Source organism: Osmerus eperlanus, chromosome 8 (genome assembly GCF_963692335.1).
Source record: "Osmerus eperlanus chromosome 8, fOsmEpe2.1, whole genome shotgun sequence".
NCBI classification, from domain to species: Eukaryota; Metazoa; Chordata; class Actinopteri; order Osmeriformes; family Osmeridae; genus Osmerus; species Osmerus eperlanus.
This window is the reverse complement of record NC_085025.1, coordinates 5,562,892-5,577,406: the sequence shown is the minus strand read 5'-3', so window position 1 is coordinate 5,577,406 and position 14,515 is coordinate 5,562,892. Positions and strand designations below refer to the sequence as shown.

The following is a 14,515-nucleotide window of genomic DNA, read 5'->3' as shown; positions in this document are numbered from 1 at the left end:
GGCTAGTTTTCCCCAGCCAAGTTTCCGCCTTCTCCCTCCCTACTCCCTCCTGCTATCCCTCCCTCTAGTCATTCAATCCTTCCCATTTGGGATGTGATGAAGACTGGTGACTATTCCTCGTATCCAGCAGCAGTCACGACGAGCGTTTAGGTTGTTAGCGACTAGACAGTAGCATCTGTCGTAATCAATATTTAATACACCTGTTACCTTGCGGACAGCTGTGAAATAGGACGGTGTTTAGATATAGGTGGTCACTGGTCACGGACTACGTTAGCCTGCTGTCTCTGCCCCTCTTTCATAGCCTGCTGTCTCTGCCCCTCTTTCATAATTCAAGTGTGTTTAACACAGGGCAAAACGGGACGTAGCCAAGACAGACATTTATTGTATGTTGTACTGGAAAGCAAGGTAGCACAAGCATGCTAACATTAACCCTTTGACGCGTACTTAACCGGAACAGACTACCAGCACGACAGCTGGGCAAAAACTATATGTGGGATGCGATTGGCCAATATGGTATATTACTCATATGTTTTCTTAGATTTTTACCATTAAGTTGTGTTCTTGGTGGTTCTAACAAGGATGCTCCTCTCACTTGTGTGTTTCAGAAGGAGGAAGTGGATGATATAGAAGCCAGCCTGGGTCCTCCTCCAGAGAAGGTACTTTCACCTCCCCTCCCCCCACACACATGCAGACTGTTCTCACACACACACACAAACACTGTACACTCACTCACACACACTATAAACTCACACACAACCACACACTTACAAACTCATACCATACACACTCACTCATATACACTCACACATAACCACCATGTATTTATTTGATGATGCAAGTGGACCAGGTGCATGCCACAAGCCTGTGGTGAGAGTAATTATATGGTTCTACAAGCTCCAAGATTAGCTTGCTCTTGTTCTGTCAAGCCTCAGACTCTGCCCCCAGAGCTGTAGTAATAAACAAGAAGAAATATCACAGGATCTCGTCTTGTCAGCTACCGTCATACCAAGAAAATGTACCTCACTGTTTTATCTAAAGCAACATGCTGGATGAGGAGGATTCGAACCTGCAAGCTCTGGATCTGCTATCAAATCCTCTGACCACTGACCAGCCCATCACAGTTATCAGACCAGTGTTTCCTGGAGCAGTTGGACCTGTCTGTTTTAGATCGTATTCTGATACTAGATATTCAGATACTAGATATTCTGATCCTAGATACAACACTCATCTGTCTGAGCTGTTGGTTTGCTGTTGTCTCCCCAGCAGAGGTTGTTTCTCACAAAGGGAGGAAAGCTCGCCAGCACTCTGCCCTCTTGGACTTTTTAATTGCCCCTAGCAAGCCTTAATTACCCTCCACAAAGCCCTGTGATTAGGGCTGGTTTGCTCACACAGGCATTGTGACGTTGAGAGACAGGAAGCGGTCTTTATTCACAGAGGTGAAGGAAGGCCATGCCATAGTGGAGAACTCCACACAATGTTGTCAGCCATGTTGCTTCAAATCAACACCGACGGCAGATAAACTAAGAGGAAGGTTCTTTATTGAGACTGACGGTTGACTTTATCCGAGTACGTCAGTTGGAGAGCTCCAGCCATGTCAATCATCTGGAGTGAGAACTGATCTCTCATTGTGAAAGTGGAGCTAAGCGGGCTTGTGTGAGTTCCCCTCACGTGTTAACTTCCCTGAAACAGAGGAGGAAGGTGCTGTCTCTTAACGGGAGAGGCCTGGTCTCCTGTGACAACATAGTGAGAAGAGACCTGCTAGGCTCTCAAACCAGCAACCACAGGCTTGATGAAGCCATCGAGCACAACGCCGCTAATGGACCTCAGTTAATAGCAGCAGTGCTTTCACTGAACCCACACGACTACAGCCCCCCCCCCCCCCACCCACACGTGCCCCCCCCCCCCCCCCCCCCCACCCACACGACTACAGCCCCCCCCCCCCCCCACCCACACGTGCCCCCCCCCCCCCCCCCACCCACCCACACGACTACAGCCCCCCCCCCCCCCCCCCACCCACACGTGCCCCCCCCCCCCCCCCCCACCCACACGACTACAGCCCCCCCCCCCCCCCCACACGTGGGGGGGGGGGGGGGGGGCTGTTTGTTTGGACTGGAGGGCGTCCCGGAGAGGAGAGAAAGGGAGAGAGGGTTGTTGTTGTTTCATTTCCGTGTGCGCTTGGTGAGGGGACAGGAAGCGGGAGCCTGTGGATCTGCTGCATGCTGTACTTGTGACCTTGCCGGAGCAGAGCGGGACCCGCACAAACGCTGGGGTGTTACGCCTCCCCTCTTCTCTTTTTCTCCCTCTGTCTCTCTCCCTCTCCCCTGGATGTCCATCTTTGTCTCTTCTCCTGCTGGCTGTGTTGACCTATAGACAGCAATGGGGGATGCTGTAAGTTTTAAAGCAAATGGCAGATTGAGTGTGGCTAAATTTGGGTTAGATCTGCAGAAGCATGTGGTTCAACATCGCCCCCTAGTGTCCAACCTGCAAAAGTAACTACCCAGTAAAAAAGCTCTAATCAATTACTCTCCCAGTTTCAACAATTTGAGTAATTGTCATCCATAATGCTTCCATCCATAGCCATTCATGTTAACCTGGGACTACATGTCCACAAGGTTTTACAATCACGTCTTGTTTTAAGATCATGGCTGGGGGAGGGGGGGGATGGGAACCCCCCACATGGTATCTCCAGATGTGTTGGGCCAGAGGCTGATCTGTAGTACCAACCCCATGACCCCTCTCTCCTCCGCCTAATCATTCTCCCCGGCATGCGTGCGGTGAAGAGCCCAGATGAGCTGTAATCAGAAGGTACAGAGACCAGCCTCCTGAATGGTGCCCTGGGGGAAACGCAGAGAAACGTGGCTGTTTCAGCCTTCAAATGAGCACCGCCTGCTCCCTCCAATTAAACGTTAAATATTGCCATTATCTTAAGTGGCGTTTAAGATGCGAGTAGACATTTTGTGAGTTTAATGAGAGGGAGGGGGACTTCAGAAGTGTTGACCAACAGGAGGCATGGGATCACACACGTCGACATGTGCACAAACCGGCACTGCAAGCCGGCACTGCAAGCCGGCACTGCAAGCCGGCACTGCAAGCCGGCACTGCAAGCCGGCACTGCAAGCCGGCACTGCAAGCCGGCACTGCAAGCCGGCACTGCAAGCCGGCACTGCAAGCCGGCACTGCAAGCCGGCACTGCAAGCCGGCACTGCAAGCCGGCACTGCAAGCCGGCACTGCAAGCCGGCACTGCAAGCCGGCACTGCAAGCCGGCACTGCAAGCCGGCACTGCAAGCCGGCACTGCAAGCCGGCACTGCAAGCCTGCACTGCAAGCCTGCAAGTGGTGGGCCCAGCCACCTTTTCATGTTGTGAGTGTTACAAAAGCGGAATCCATCGTTGGGTGAACCACCTCTGCTGGAGAGGTGCCTGTTGCTGGTTGTCAATGCTGCATGAACTGCATTGTGATTGTGACGTTTTTCCTGTGCGTGTTTTAAAACATTTGTGTAGCATTGTGTATTCGATATCTGCTACAGATGGTAGCAGATATCGAATGACATTACAAAGATCTTTTGAGATGTCGAATGTGCTGCTTGATGTTGTGTTTCTCATCATATTTCACACCAGGTTTGCTGGGATGGGTAATCTGCTAAAAGTCCTAACAAGGGAAATTGAAAACTATCCTCACTTTTTCCTGGACTTTGAAAGTAAGTCTGAAGGACGAGGGGTTGTAGGGGACAGCAGGTGAAATGTGTAACTGCTTAACCCTTTCCTCCCCAGACTGACAGATAGACTGACAGCAGGGTCGTCATCTGGTGCGCTGCTCCTACAGAAGCGCTCTCTCTCTCTCTCTGTTCTCTCTTCCTCGTTCTGTCTCTTCCTAGATGTCGTACTGCCTCTGATAACGTCTACTGTCGCTAACACACCACGCACCTCTCCTTTTCTCCTTCTGCTTCTCTCTCTTCCAGAAACCAAATGGGGAATCTGTTAAAGGTGCTCACTTGCACTGAGCTTGAGCAGGGGCCAAACTTTTTCCTTGACTTTGAAAGTGAGCAGAGCTTTTGCCTGGCCTGCGTTTCTCTTGCCTTCCCTCCCTCCCTCCCCTCCCAGGACTCAGAGTCCAGGTCACTTCAGGCAGTCAGTCCAGGAAGTGAATCTAAAATGCACCTTCTGATCATAGTCCCATGCATTTTGCTCACGTGGATTTTGATGTAAGAATCTAACGGGTGCCAAATTCGTTTCCTGAGTTGACTGCATTGAAATAAGAACCTTGCTTGACTAACCCACCTGCATGCATCAACACTTCAACCAGAACTTGCTGCTTGAGTTTGTCTAACTAACCCATTCTCCTACAATGTGGTGTGCTGCATGTGATTCTTCTACTATCTTAACTTGACTGATTTCAGTATGTGACAACAAAATATTTAGCTGGCTCTTTGTATCTCTGTTGTCTTAGAGATATCTCAAATGTGCAGTATATTTCCATTGTCTTGCTTTTTGCATGCTGCCATCCTTTTATGTCATGTTTAATCATTATTCACTAATTATGGTCTTATGTAGTACTAACTTAGTTATAGTAGCCATGACTGTGTTTTGTCACTACAGACTATAGAAAAATGTCTGATGGTGCATGCAAACAGTTTTTTGTACGAAGTACTCACAAGCCAGTCTATATCTTCATTCTTACCTTGTCATGCATCGTTGTCTTACACATATTATAGAAACAGCAGATGATAATAACATAACAAATGTTTCTCTTTGGCCTTTTGAATGCTCGCAATGAGTCTACAACACACACACTGCCCCCAGAGTTGTGACATTTTAGCTCCTTATGTTGTTGCAAGGCCAAAATTGCTGTTCGTCTCTAAGATGACATGATACAGATGAAGTCTACAAAGTGTAACAGTCCTGATGCGTGCTCCATAGCAGGCCTCTATAAAACCGGCCCGTTTATTTGGGTTTAGGTTTCTGTCCAGTAAGACATGAATTTTTCCAATAGAATGGATGTTGCTGTCTCATGCATGTTTCCCGAAAGTGGCCCTCATTGTTCTAAACACACGTCATCATCGCTGAGTCAGTCAAGTATCGTTCACTTCTGTGTTGTTTAATCTTTTCATGTCTTCCGACTGCTACCAAGACTTACCCTTGTGTCTGTGTGTTTGTGTACGTGTCTGCCTGTGTGTGTGTGTCTGCCTCAGATGCACAGCCGACAGACAGTGAGCGGGAGGTGTGGAACGAGGTGAACTCTGTCCTCCAGGACTCTGAGAGCATCCTGTCAGGCCTGCAGGCCTACAAGGGAGCCGGCCAGGAGATCAGAGATGTACGCAGCGTTTACTCTGACACCTCCTTCACCCAGCACTTGGTTTCATCCACAGACACATAGTAGAAAGAGCAAAGCATAGTCACTAATGTGTGTGTATACACGTAAATATAAAATGACATGTATGGTGTGGGTCCGTGTGTGTGTCCGCAGGCCATCCAGAACCCTAGTGACATGGTTCTACAGGAGAGGGCATGGAATGCCGTCTGCCCCTTAGTCATCCGCCTCAAGAAGTTCTACGGCTTCTCTCTCAGGCTAGGTACCCAGACACAGAACGTTCTGGATGCTCTCAGCTTCCAATCTGCTCCCTTGTTTTTTTAAAGTTTTTTTTTAATATAATTTGTTTTGTGGAGAGTGGAGGTCAGGTTAGGAACCAAAAATATGTTGATTGGATGTTTCAAAATCCCTGAGACACTCCTCAAGGCCATCAACAAGCCACCAGACCAACACGTGAATGAGCACTGCTGTATTGTACTGCATCCTGGTGGTTGGCCCTGGTATGGCAGAATTAAAATATGACTATAGCCAGTCAACACCTCCCCCTTAGAGATGACTCTGGAGCACAGAGCACAGCAAAGATGCTGTATTAAATAAATGTACTCTAGGAAGCCAGGTATAGCTCTAACATGTATCATTACTGTATGCTCTTAAATGTACGTAAACAGATAGGCTTAGGTTATTCTCAGTTTGGGTTATTCTCAGTTGGAAGGTGAATTAATATTCAGTTTTATTCCATTTATATTATTTATTCATATATTGTTGATATTAGTGGCTCATATGATTATAGGTTTAGAGAGGCCACTAGGAAACTGCTGAGAGGGGCAGAACCAAAGCCTCCTAATGCACCTGTGCTTGTCACACGTCAAACAAACGTGCTGTGTGTGTGTGTCTCCAGAGAAGGCCCTGCAGAGCCTGCTGGAGTGTCTGACGTGCCCCCCCGCCTCCCCCACGCAGCACCTGGAGAGGGAGCAGGCACTGGCCAAGCAGTTTGCAGAGATCCTCCACTTCACGCTGCGCTTTGACGAAGTCAAGGTGTGGACGCCTGGCCGCTAGGCCCTGCTTGGCTGCTCGCGTGCTCGACATCAGACGCTCATGCTCACGCTCACACACGCTCTCTACACAAGTACACGCGCACACCAGACCATCTGATCTGACCCTTCCTCTTTGCTAAGGTTCTCTGTGTGTGTGTGTGTGGTTTTATAGTTGTATATCAATCTTGCATGGATATGTCCCAATGAGTAACGACTTTCTGATTTCCTGCAGATGCGAATCCCTGCCATCCAGAATGACTTCAGCTACTACAGACGAACCATCAGCCGGAACAGGATCAATAACATGAACGTGAGTCTCTTTTTAGAAACTTCATCTAAGAACAGGACTAACTACATCCCAAATACAGTGTGAAGGACGAGACATGTCAGTTGAAACTTGTTTGCATATTTCCCAGAAGGAAACTTCTTGTGGACACCAACCACAAGGCTATCTGAACGCATCAGTTTTAATCAAAGAAGCGCTCCTGGCAACACATTTTGTTTCTATGACAATAATATCTTGACAACATATCAACCACTTGCGCGTCCACTCCCATAAGCCGTGTGCTACTTTGTCCTTATCGCTGTCGTCTTTGTTCTGTTTTCAGTTGGATATTGAGAGTGAGGTGAATAATGAGATGGCCAACAGAATGTCTCTGTTCTACGCTGAGGCCACGCCCATGCTGAAAACCCTGAGCACCGCAACCACAAACTTTGTTTCCGAGGTAACGGAGGAATTACTCTTTACATTTATAAGACATACATGGTCACTTGTTTTCATAATATGAATCCTAATATTTGGTCTGATGTATGAAATGGGATGTAAATGAGGATGATCAGTGATTGTAATGATGTTGTGTGTGGCCCCGCCCCCCAGAATAAGACCCTCCCACTGGAGAACACCACAGACTGTCTCAGCACCATGGCCAGCGTCTGCAAGGTCATGCTGGAGACACCGTGAGTTCACTGAGCACTCCCTGCATTTACTCAGCTCATGCACACACACACACTCCCTTTTCTGTCACCACTCACACTCGCTACACTCGACACACACACACAGACACACTCACACACTCACTCGTATTCTCTGTTCTAACCATCCCCCACACACACACACACACAGTCCAACATCTGAGTTTCCCCCCCCCAGTGACTACACCAGCAGGTTCAACAGCGAGGACACTTTGCTGTTCTGTATGAGAGTGATGGTGGGTGTCATCATCCTCTACGACCACGTTCATCCCAACGGAGCCTTCAACAAGTCCTCCAAGATTGATGTAAGACACGCACTCAGACAATCACATGTAGACACTCTCTCACACACATGCACAGACACAATCAGACGCAGACACGCATTAAAAACGTACACACTCATATAAACACACACAGACACAATCACATGTAGACACATATGCATGCTAATAACCCTACACACATATAAAAACACATGTACATGTACAAACACACATTAACACACAGTTATCTCAAGGACTTGATTCTGCTCAGTAGACGCTTCTGACACCTTGGTGTGTGTGTGTCCTCTCAGATGAAAGGATGCATAAAGGTCCTGAAAGATCAGCCAGCGGACAATGTGGAAGGTCTCCTCAATGCCCTCAAGTAGGTCCACCATCTGCCCTCCAAAGGACACACACATCTCCAGCCAAGACAAGATGTATTCAGTTACTGTTTACTATTTCAATATCATGTCCTAGAAACGGTATTGTTCGGAAACCTCCGAATTTGAATCCCCTGCTTTGACTGTTTTTATTCATTATTAAACGGTCTTTGTTGTTCTTTCAGGTTCACCACAAAACACCTGAACGATGAGTCCACTCCGAAAAACATCCGAACGATGCTTCAGTAACGTTTCTTTTATATATAAATATATGAAGAGGATCAATGTCCTGACCTCAAAAGATGTATATGTTTACATAATTTAAAGACTTGATGTTAATACTTACAGAACATATAGAACATGTACCTTTCCCTTACGACAAACGCATGGCCTAGGCTTACGCTATTCCCTGTTCAAGCACAGACTCTAGATACCTTTCAGCCTTACAGACGAGGCAGGCAAGCTGCACTTAGAAACTTTGTCTCTGTGAGGAGGGGAGTAGGAGTGGACCAGGGGGGTATTCCAGAAAGCAGGTTATGCAACATAACCAGGTAAGTTAACCCACCAGCTGATTCACAATGTTGCAGCAACCTACTGCCAATTTTGCTACAACGCTTGGTGTCAGCTGGGGAGTTAACTTACCCGGGTATGTCACATGACCTGCTTTCTGGAATACCCCCCAGGCCTGCTCATCAAGGGTTCTATATGAGCAGGAATATGCACACTTGATTTGTCTCACCTGGTTTACTGGATGTAGGTGGGTTTCACACAGTTTAAATGTTCCACTAGCTAAAATTTCTAACGACCCCCCCCCGGTCCATGTAGTGCACCCAGGAAGGTAAATCAAGTGTACACATTTTTGGTGGGAAAAAGGTTTAATGGTTATGTTGGTGACGTTCAGATGAAGTGTGCTTGGTGATGTCAGGACTAGTTGTGCTTGTTTTGGGATCACAGTAGAAAAGGGCAGTACGCACCACAAGAGATGAACGAATCAACCAAATTATGTTTTTATTCACAATGGAATGGCAGAAAGTGGGATGATAAATGTCTTTGTTTTTCATGTGTGCGGTGTGTTTTATCCATTGTTTGTGTGGCTGTTTGTACCTAACAGAAATCCAATGGCTCCACAAAAAGCAGCTTTAATTATGAATAAAATAAATGATGTCAAGTATTTTTTAAGTAAAACAAGGGCAAAAAACATTTCTTCACCACTGAGATTTCTGCTCAGGTATTCAGGTGGAGGTGAGGAGTTTAAAGTTCTTGTCATTTTCGTAGTTCTCCAGTCTCCTTAGCAGCCTCTTGGTACCTCCACCTCTGCCTTCAATACAGGAAACTGATCTGCTCTGAAAAGGAGTGACAGTTTTCCCATGTCACACAAGTGCCAATTTGGAAGATGAAAGCTGGTTCCCCCTTCTATTTCTACTTACTACTGTTGTGTCACTTATTGTGGGTTTTGAAGAATGACACACTGAGGCCAGGCCATATCCCAGTACTAAATTGGTCCGTCTTGGATATTAAGTTTGGTTAAAAATATCCCTTTTCAGACTTCTGTTGAATCTATGTGCATCAGTTTCTGCCTTAGAGACCTCTCTCTCACGTACTCACACACTCATTTTTACACACGTGTCATTGTTGCTTTTCAATGAAAATAGACCAAAGGGGCATTATAAGAATATCTAAGCTTGTATCCTGCATACAGTAGCATGCCAGTGTGTGGGCATCAAGAAGTTGAATGGAACAAAGGACAAAGCTTGGTGAGCTGACTAACACTGTCAGACAATCGCTTGTTATTAATGTATTTTGTTCAAGGATAAAGTACATAAGAGCCTAGTACAGTAAAGACATCTTTTCATTTCATCTTTTCAACATTCTTCAAGCCAACATTATAGAGATTTGTCGAAACAAATATTTCAGCCAGGCTTCAAACCAATTAAAAGCCATAAACTTGTACACATTTCTGCCTCTCAGTACCTCTATTTTAACCACTTAACACCAAATCTAATAGAAAAAGAACAATATCAGATATCCAATGTTAATTGTAACTTGTCAATTGTGAAGTGTTTTATATATATTTTTGATCATTTTTGGTATTCCATAATATATGATGGTAAGTTTGAGCCATACTTTTTGGGTGTTTGATGCAAATTTCTAGATGCAATGAATGAATACTGTACGTAAGCTACACATTCAGAAATGTAGAGCTAAATGTACGTATGATATTGATACTGTATCTCAAGATGCCTGAGTATGTTATAAAAGCCTTTTATCTTTTTTACTTCTGTCTATCAAAGTGAAACTTAGTTCTGCCTGAAATATGCTACTGTGTTGTATGCAAGCTGTGTTAAATATTTGGATTTGTTTATAACTGACAATGCCATTTGTTTCATCGTTTGAGAAGCTGATTCAATGTTAATAATTGCTTTTCGCTTCATATCGCATATGGAACGGATGTGTGGATTGAAAATAAAACTGGTACAGTTCTTGAACTCTAATTAAATGCCCATGATCTGTTTCTGGAAAGAATTATTACTCATGGGTGAGAGGATTAAGGAGTGAGCTATGTTCTTCTGTTCTCCCTCGGTCCAGTAGCACTGTGAACGACATCGTCTGACTGCTGCAGTACTCTAGTGCTCCTCCAGGGGGAGCCAAGCTTCACTCCTCATCAGAGTCCTGATTGTGAACAGGTACCTTCCATGGCTGGCTCTCAAATAGAGGTGTAGCTGAAGCAGAAATACAAAATATGGAAGCAAATCAGTGACATAATGGTATGAATTTTAAAAGTCCTTGAATACTTGATATTGACATTTAAACCACAAAATTTGTTGATTTTGAATTCACCTCTTTAAAATTTAAATATGAATTTATTTAAACGTAAAAAAAAAAAAAACGGATGAATTCTAAACAGTAAAATTCAGATGGGGGGGGGCAGGGTCTTACTGGGCGCGCTCCTCTGCGTCCGCTGTGACACCCTCAAGGCGCCGCGGCTTAGTGTGGGCACCGCTAGCCTCACCGGCCCCGGGCGTATTCCGGCATTCCAGTGGGCCGACCGCGACAGGCTCTTAGTGGTGTCCTTGGAGTCGGGGTAGTCCGGGTTGTGACTGGCCCAGGGGGGGCGCTTCTGTTGTGGGCGCGGTCTGGACCCCGAACCCAGGTCCAGAGATAGGAACATCTGGGGGATGGAAAAGAAGCAGGTGTTTATGTTAGCTACACAGTCTGGCTACCTGTATACATTTTTTCTACGTAAATTATATTAGTAATGTATTCATTACTAATTACATTCATTAACGTCAACATGATAAGGTATGAGCATATAGGCCTAATCTCTGTGTTGTTTTCCATTTGAACTCGAATGCACAGCATACAACCAGTGATGAAATGTAAGGTCATGGTGTTTCTCTAGACAGGAAGCATTTAAAAACATTATTCAATGTCACTGTGTCCTCTGCCTCCCCCAACCCACCCCCCTTGCACCGTCAGCATCCAGCCAGCCCCCACACTCGCTGGGTAGGAGGGCATTAGCATGAATCTCCATGTAAATCGTGCTCCATTATTCATGCCGCCTGCTGGTTGTTTGGTCTCAGGAGATCTCTGCAGACTCCGCATTTGGATCAGCCGGATGGTCAGGTTCTAACGAAGGAAAAATAACCTACCAATGACTTTGCTTTGCGTAGTTTATAATTGGCGGCAGACAGCGGTTTCTTGCTGGCGGTGTCTGGCTGTGCCTTGATTGGGAGGTTGACGCCTCGGCTTGTCGTTCGTCTGAAGATAAATAGTTGTAGTCAGTAGGTTAAGGAGCTCAGTAATAGTTGACATGGTTCAGATGATGAGTAATTGTGTGAATCAATCGTGGGTATTTATTTCACAACATATGGTGAAATCCTTATTTTCATTGAGATCAATAGATTGCCCTCTAGGTGTGGGTTCAACATATGCATTGTTGCCTAATGTGTACATTACATTACATTTAGTCATTTAGCAGACGCTCTTGTCCAGAGCGACTTACAGTAAGCACAGGGACATTCCCCCGAGGCAAGTAGGGTGAAGTGCCTTGCCCAAGGACACAACGTCATTTGGCACGGCTGGGAATCGAACCAATAACCTTCTGATTAATAGCCCAACTCCCTAACCGCTCAGCCATCTGACCCCCACAACAGTGTGTACAAAACACACTGTTTCCTTGTGTCTGTTGTGTGAATAGGTTAAATTAACTAAAGTTAAGTCAAGGACCACTAAAAGACGAGCAAGATGAACATCTTATTTTTGTCTTTCTAATCTTATGGTGCTTTTCCACTGCATGATAGCCATAACCATGCAGTGGAAAATCGGCACAAGTTGCACTCTAGATCACACAGAGAGGTTTAGAGACAGGCAAGGACGTACACTTGGTGGGACTGTTCTATGGGGTCAAGGTTAGCCAGATAGTTGAAACGCAGGGTGTCTTTGGGATGTCTGTCGGAGTCCCGCCACGGGGGTAGTTCAGTGGGCTGTGTCCCTGAGCTCCTCCCAGTGCTGCCCCTGGCTCTCTGGATGGAAGACGCCAAGTAAACCCCTCGAAGAGCACCATCTGATGGCTCCTTCTCCACCCTGCTGATAGCTGTCACCTCCGGGACCACAAACTCCTGCTGTGTGTGAGTCTGAGCACGCGCGTACACACATACACATACACACTAGTAGTTGCACTGTAGTTATTATTGTTCTACTGAGATGTGATTTTGCACGGACTGAAACACAGAACTTCCCACTTCTGATTCTCCTTTTTCTGCTGTACTTTCGATGAGCTCTATTTAAATGAGGCTTTGGATAAAAGCGTCCGATAAATGAGTTCTAATGTAAACTTCCGTACCTTGGGCCTGCTGGCGTGGAGCTCTTTGACTGTCTCTAGGTAGTGTCTCTTCCACACACCCTGCTCGTAGGGGCTGGGGGAGAAGCTGATGTACCAGCCCAGCCTCAGACACTTGGGCATCCACAGCTGGTCTAGGTCCACTATCCCTCTCCAATGCCAACTCACCTGCACACACACACAACATATGAAAATGTAGTTGTTTGATTTACATCTGTAGTTGGATCTCATTCAAACTCAGGCGCTGGTCACAGGCCTGCCCTTACCTGAGTGTGTAAGTATGTGTGTTTGTCTGCCCCTACCTGAGTGCATCTACAGAGGCTTCGTGGATCCAGGAAGGAGAAGATGTAGAGAGACAGAACTCTGGGCAGGACGGAGGTGAAGTCCACCGCCTCCTCCGCTACCTGGAGGCTCAGACTCTGGCGCAGGAACCTTAACTGGACCACAGTACACCTGGAGAAGAAGTCCTGCAGGACGGCCTTCCTCTGGCCATCAGTCCACTTGTCAAACTGAGACAGACAACAGTAAGATCTTTCAGATATTGGATATGGATATTTGCAAGGTGATTGGACACCCAGCAGCAGAGTACAGTAGCAGTACAAGCATTCTGAAAAGACCAGCGCTGTCTGATTTGAAATGGGTGTTGTTGGTTGAGATGTGGATGTTCGGTTTGCCACATTCATTACCTTGTCGGCAGATTGTCTTGCATACATTTCTGGTGGTAGTCACTTACCCACTTTCTCAACAAGTTTCTCCTCTCTTCAAACACCTGCATGAAGTATAGTCAAAGCTAAGCATATATTAACGTGCATAATGCAAAATATCAGACTGGATTGATGCGACTGAGAATGTTTACGTTATTGTTGGACAGTTGGTGGTTCAGTGGGGTCCAGGTGCTCATCTTGGTCTGCATCTTGGCACAGTTCAGTGTGCTCCTGGGTGCGAAGGGCATCTTTCTACTCAGCAGGCTCACTGGCAACAGATGGGGAAATCTGGCGGATGAATAACACGCTACAACGCAAGCACTCTTCACTGAACAAGCTGTGCACAACTTTGAAGTCGAGGACAGCAGCTACTGACAGGTCCTTCCTTAATATACATTATTTGTTCTTTTCCGATCCATGTCATCAGATTTGCCCTGACTGTAACATGAAGTTAATGGGAAAACTGTTACAATCATACGACCTCGTTCAATAGGCACAATCTTTGCCAGCTATTGTTGCCAGTACATGTTCTGTATAGCGTCTTAGTTTACCAGTTTCCATAGAAATGGGTGCACCCTGGCGCGCTCCTCCCACCGTCGGTCCTCCCCTCCCCCTCGGCACTCTGTCACAGGTCTACGTCTGTCTTAACGTCGACATGGGCGACATCAACACCGTTTGTCGCACAAGGGTGGCGCTACCGGTCCCTCTACAGCATTTGCCTCTTCCTCATTCTCCAAGACCTAGGAACTGTATCTGCAGTTTGTGTTTACATCTTACAAGCAAAGCAACACAATGGTTGTCATAAGTTAAACGAAAGTAGGCTACCTACTTTGTAATACTAAATAAAATGCATATGCGTTGTAAAACATTTGCTCGAATTAACATAAATATCGCTATGGCAAAGTAAAATAGCAGACGTTTAGAAAACGGTAGCACTATATTCTACTGGTTGCGCGTGCATGATGAGCTACGCGTCCGCGCGCTTTGAGGACCTCGAGTCGCTCTTTCCGTAGAC

At 46.2% G+C, this 14,515-nt stretch overlaps 2 protein-coding genes across 7 annotated transcripts in view; one reads left to right on the top strand and one right to left on the bottom strand.

The window, feature by feature from the left end:
* The window catches only part of fam49a (family with sequence similarity 49 member A), a 17,700-nt gene extending 8,502 nt beyond the window's left edge, over nt 1-9,198 (top strand). For 2 of the 6 annotated variants that reach the window (XM_062466882.1, XM_062466883.1), the window contains exons 2-12: nt 606-656; nt 3,959-4,038; nt 5,189-5,310; nt 5,464-5,569; nt 6,206-6,342; nt 6,574-6,651; nt 6,950-7,066; nt 7,219-7,298; nt 7,492-7,618; nt 7,888-7,958; nt 8,142-9,198. In XM_062466882.1, the coding sequence (XP_062322866.1) occupies nt 3,966-4,038; nt 5,189-5,310; nt 5,464-5,569; nt 6,206-6,342; nt 6,574-6,651; nt 6,950-7,066; nt 7,219-7,298; nt 7,492-7,618; nt 7,888-7,958; nt 8,142-8,205 (975 nt within the window). In that variant the 5' untranslated portion in view covers nt 606-656; nt 3,959-3,965 and the 3' untranslated portion in view covers nt 8,206-9,198. Of the gene's footprint in view, nt 1-605; nt 657-3,617; nt 3,698-3,958; nt 4,039-5,188; nt 5,311-5,463; nt 5,570-6,205; nt 6,343-6,573; nt 6,652-6,949; nt 7,067-7,218; nt 7,299-7,491; nt 7,619-7,887; nt 7,959-8,141 lie in introns of all 6 variants that reach the window. The other 4 variants (XM_062466884.1, XM_062466885.1, XM_062466886.1 and 1 more) reach the window with 2 other exon arrangements.
* On the bottom strand, nt 9,025-14,502 carry fbxo16 (F-box protein 16). The gene is made up of 9 exons (XM_062466878.1): nt 14,052-14,502; nt 13,653-13,768; nt 13,530-13,565; nt 13,099-13,305; nt 12,800-12,964; nt 12,337-12,590; nt 11,607-11,715; nt 10,894-11,125; nt 9,025-10,676 (listed from the first exon to the last, which is right to left on the bottom strand). Exons 1-9 carry the CDS (start codon nt 14,059-14,061, stop codon nt 10,609-10,611), a joined length of 1,197 nt encoding a protein of 398 aa, XP_062322862.1. The 5' UTR covers nt 14,062-14,502; the 3' UTR covers nt 9,025-10,608.
* Between the last annotated feature and the right edge of the window lie 13 nt (nt 14,503-14,515).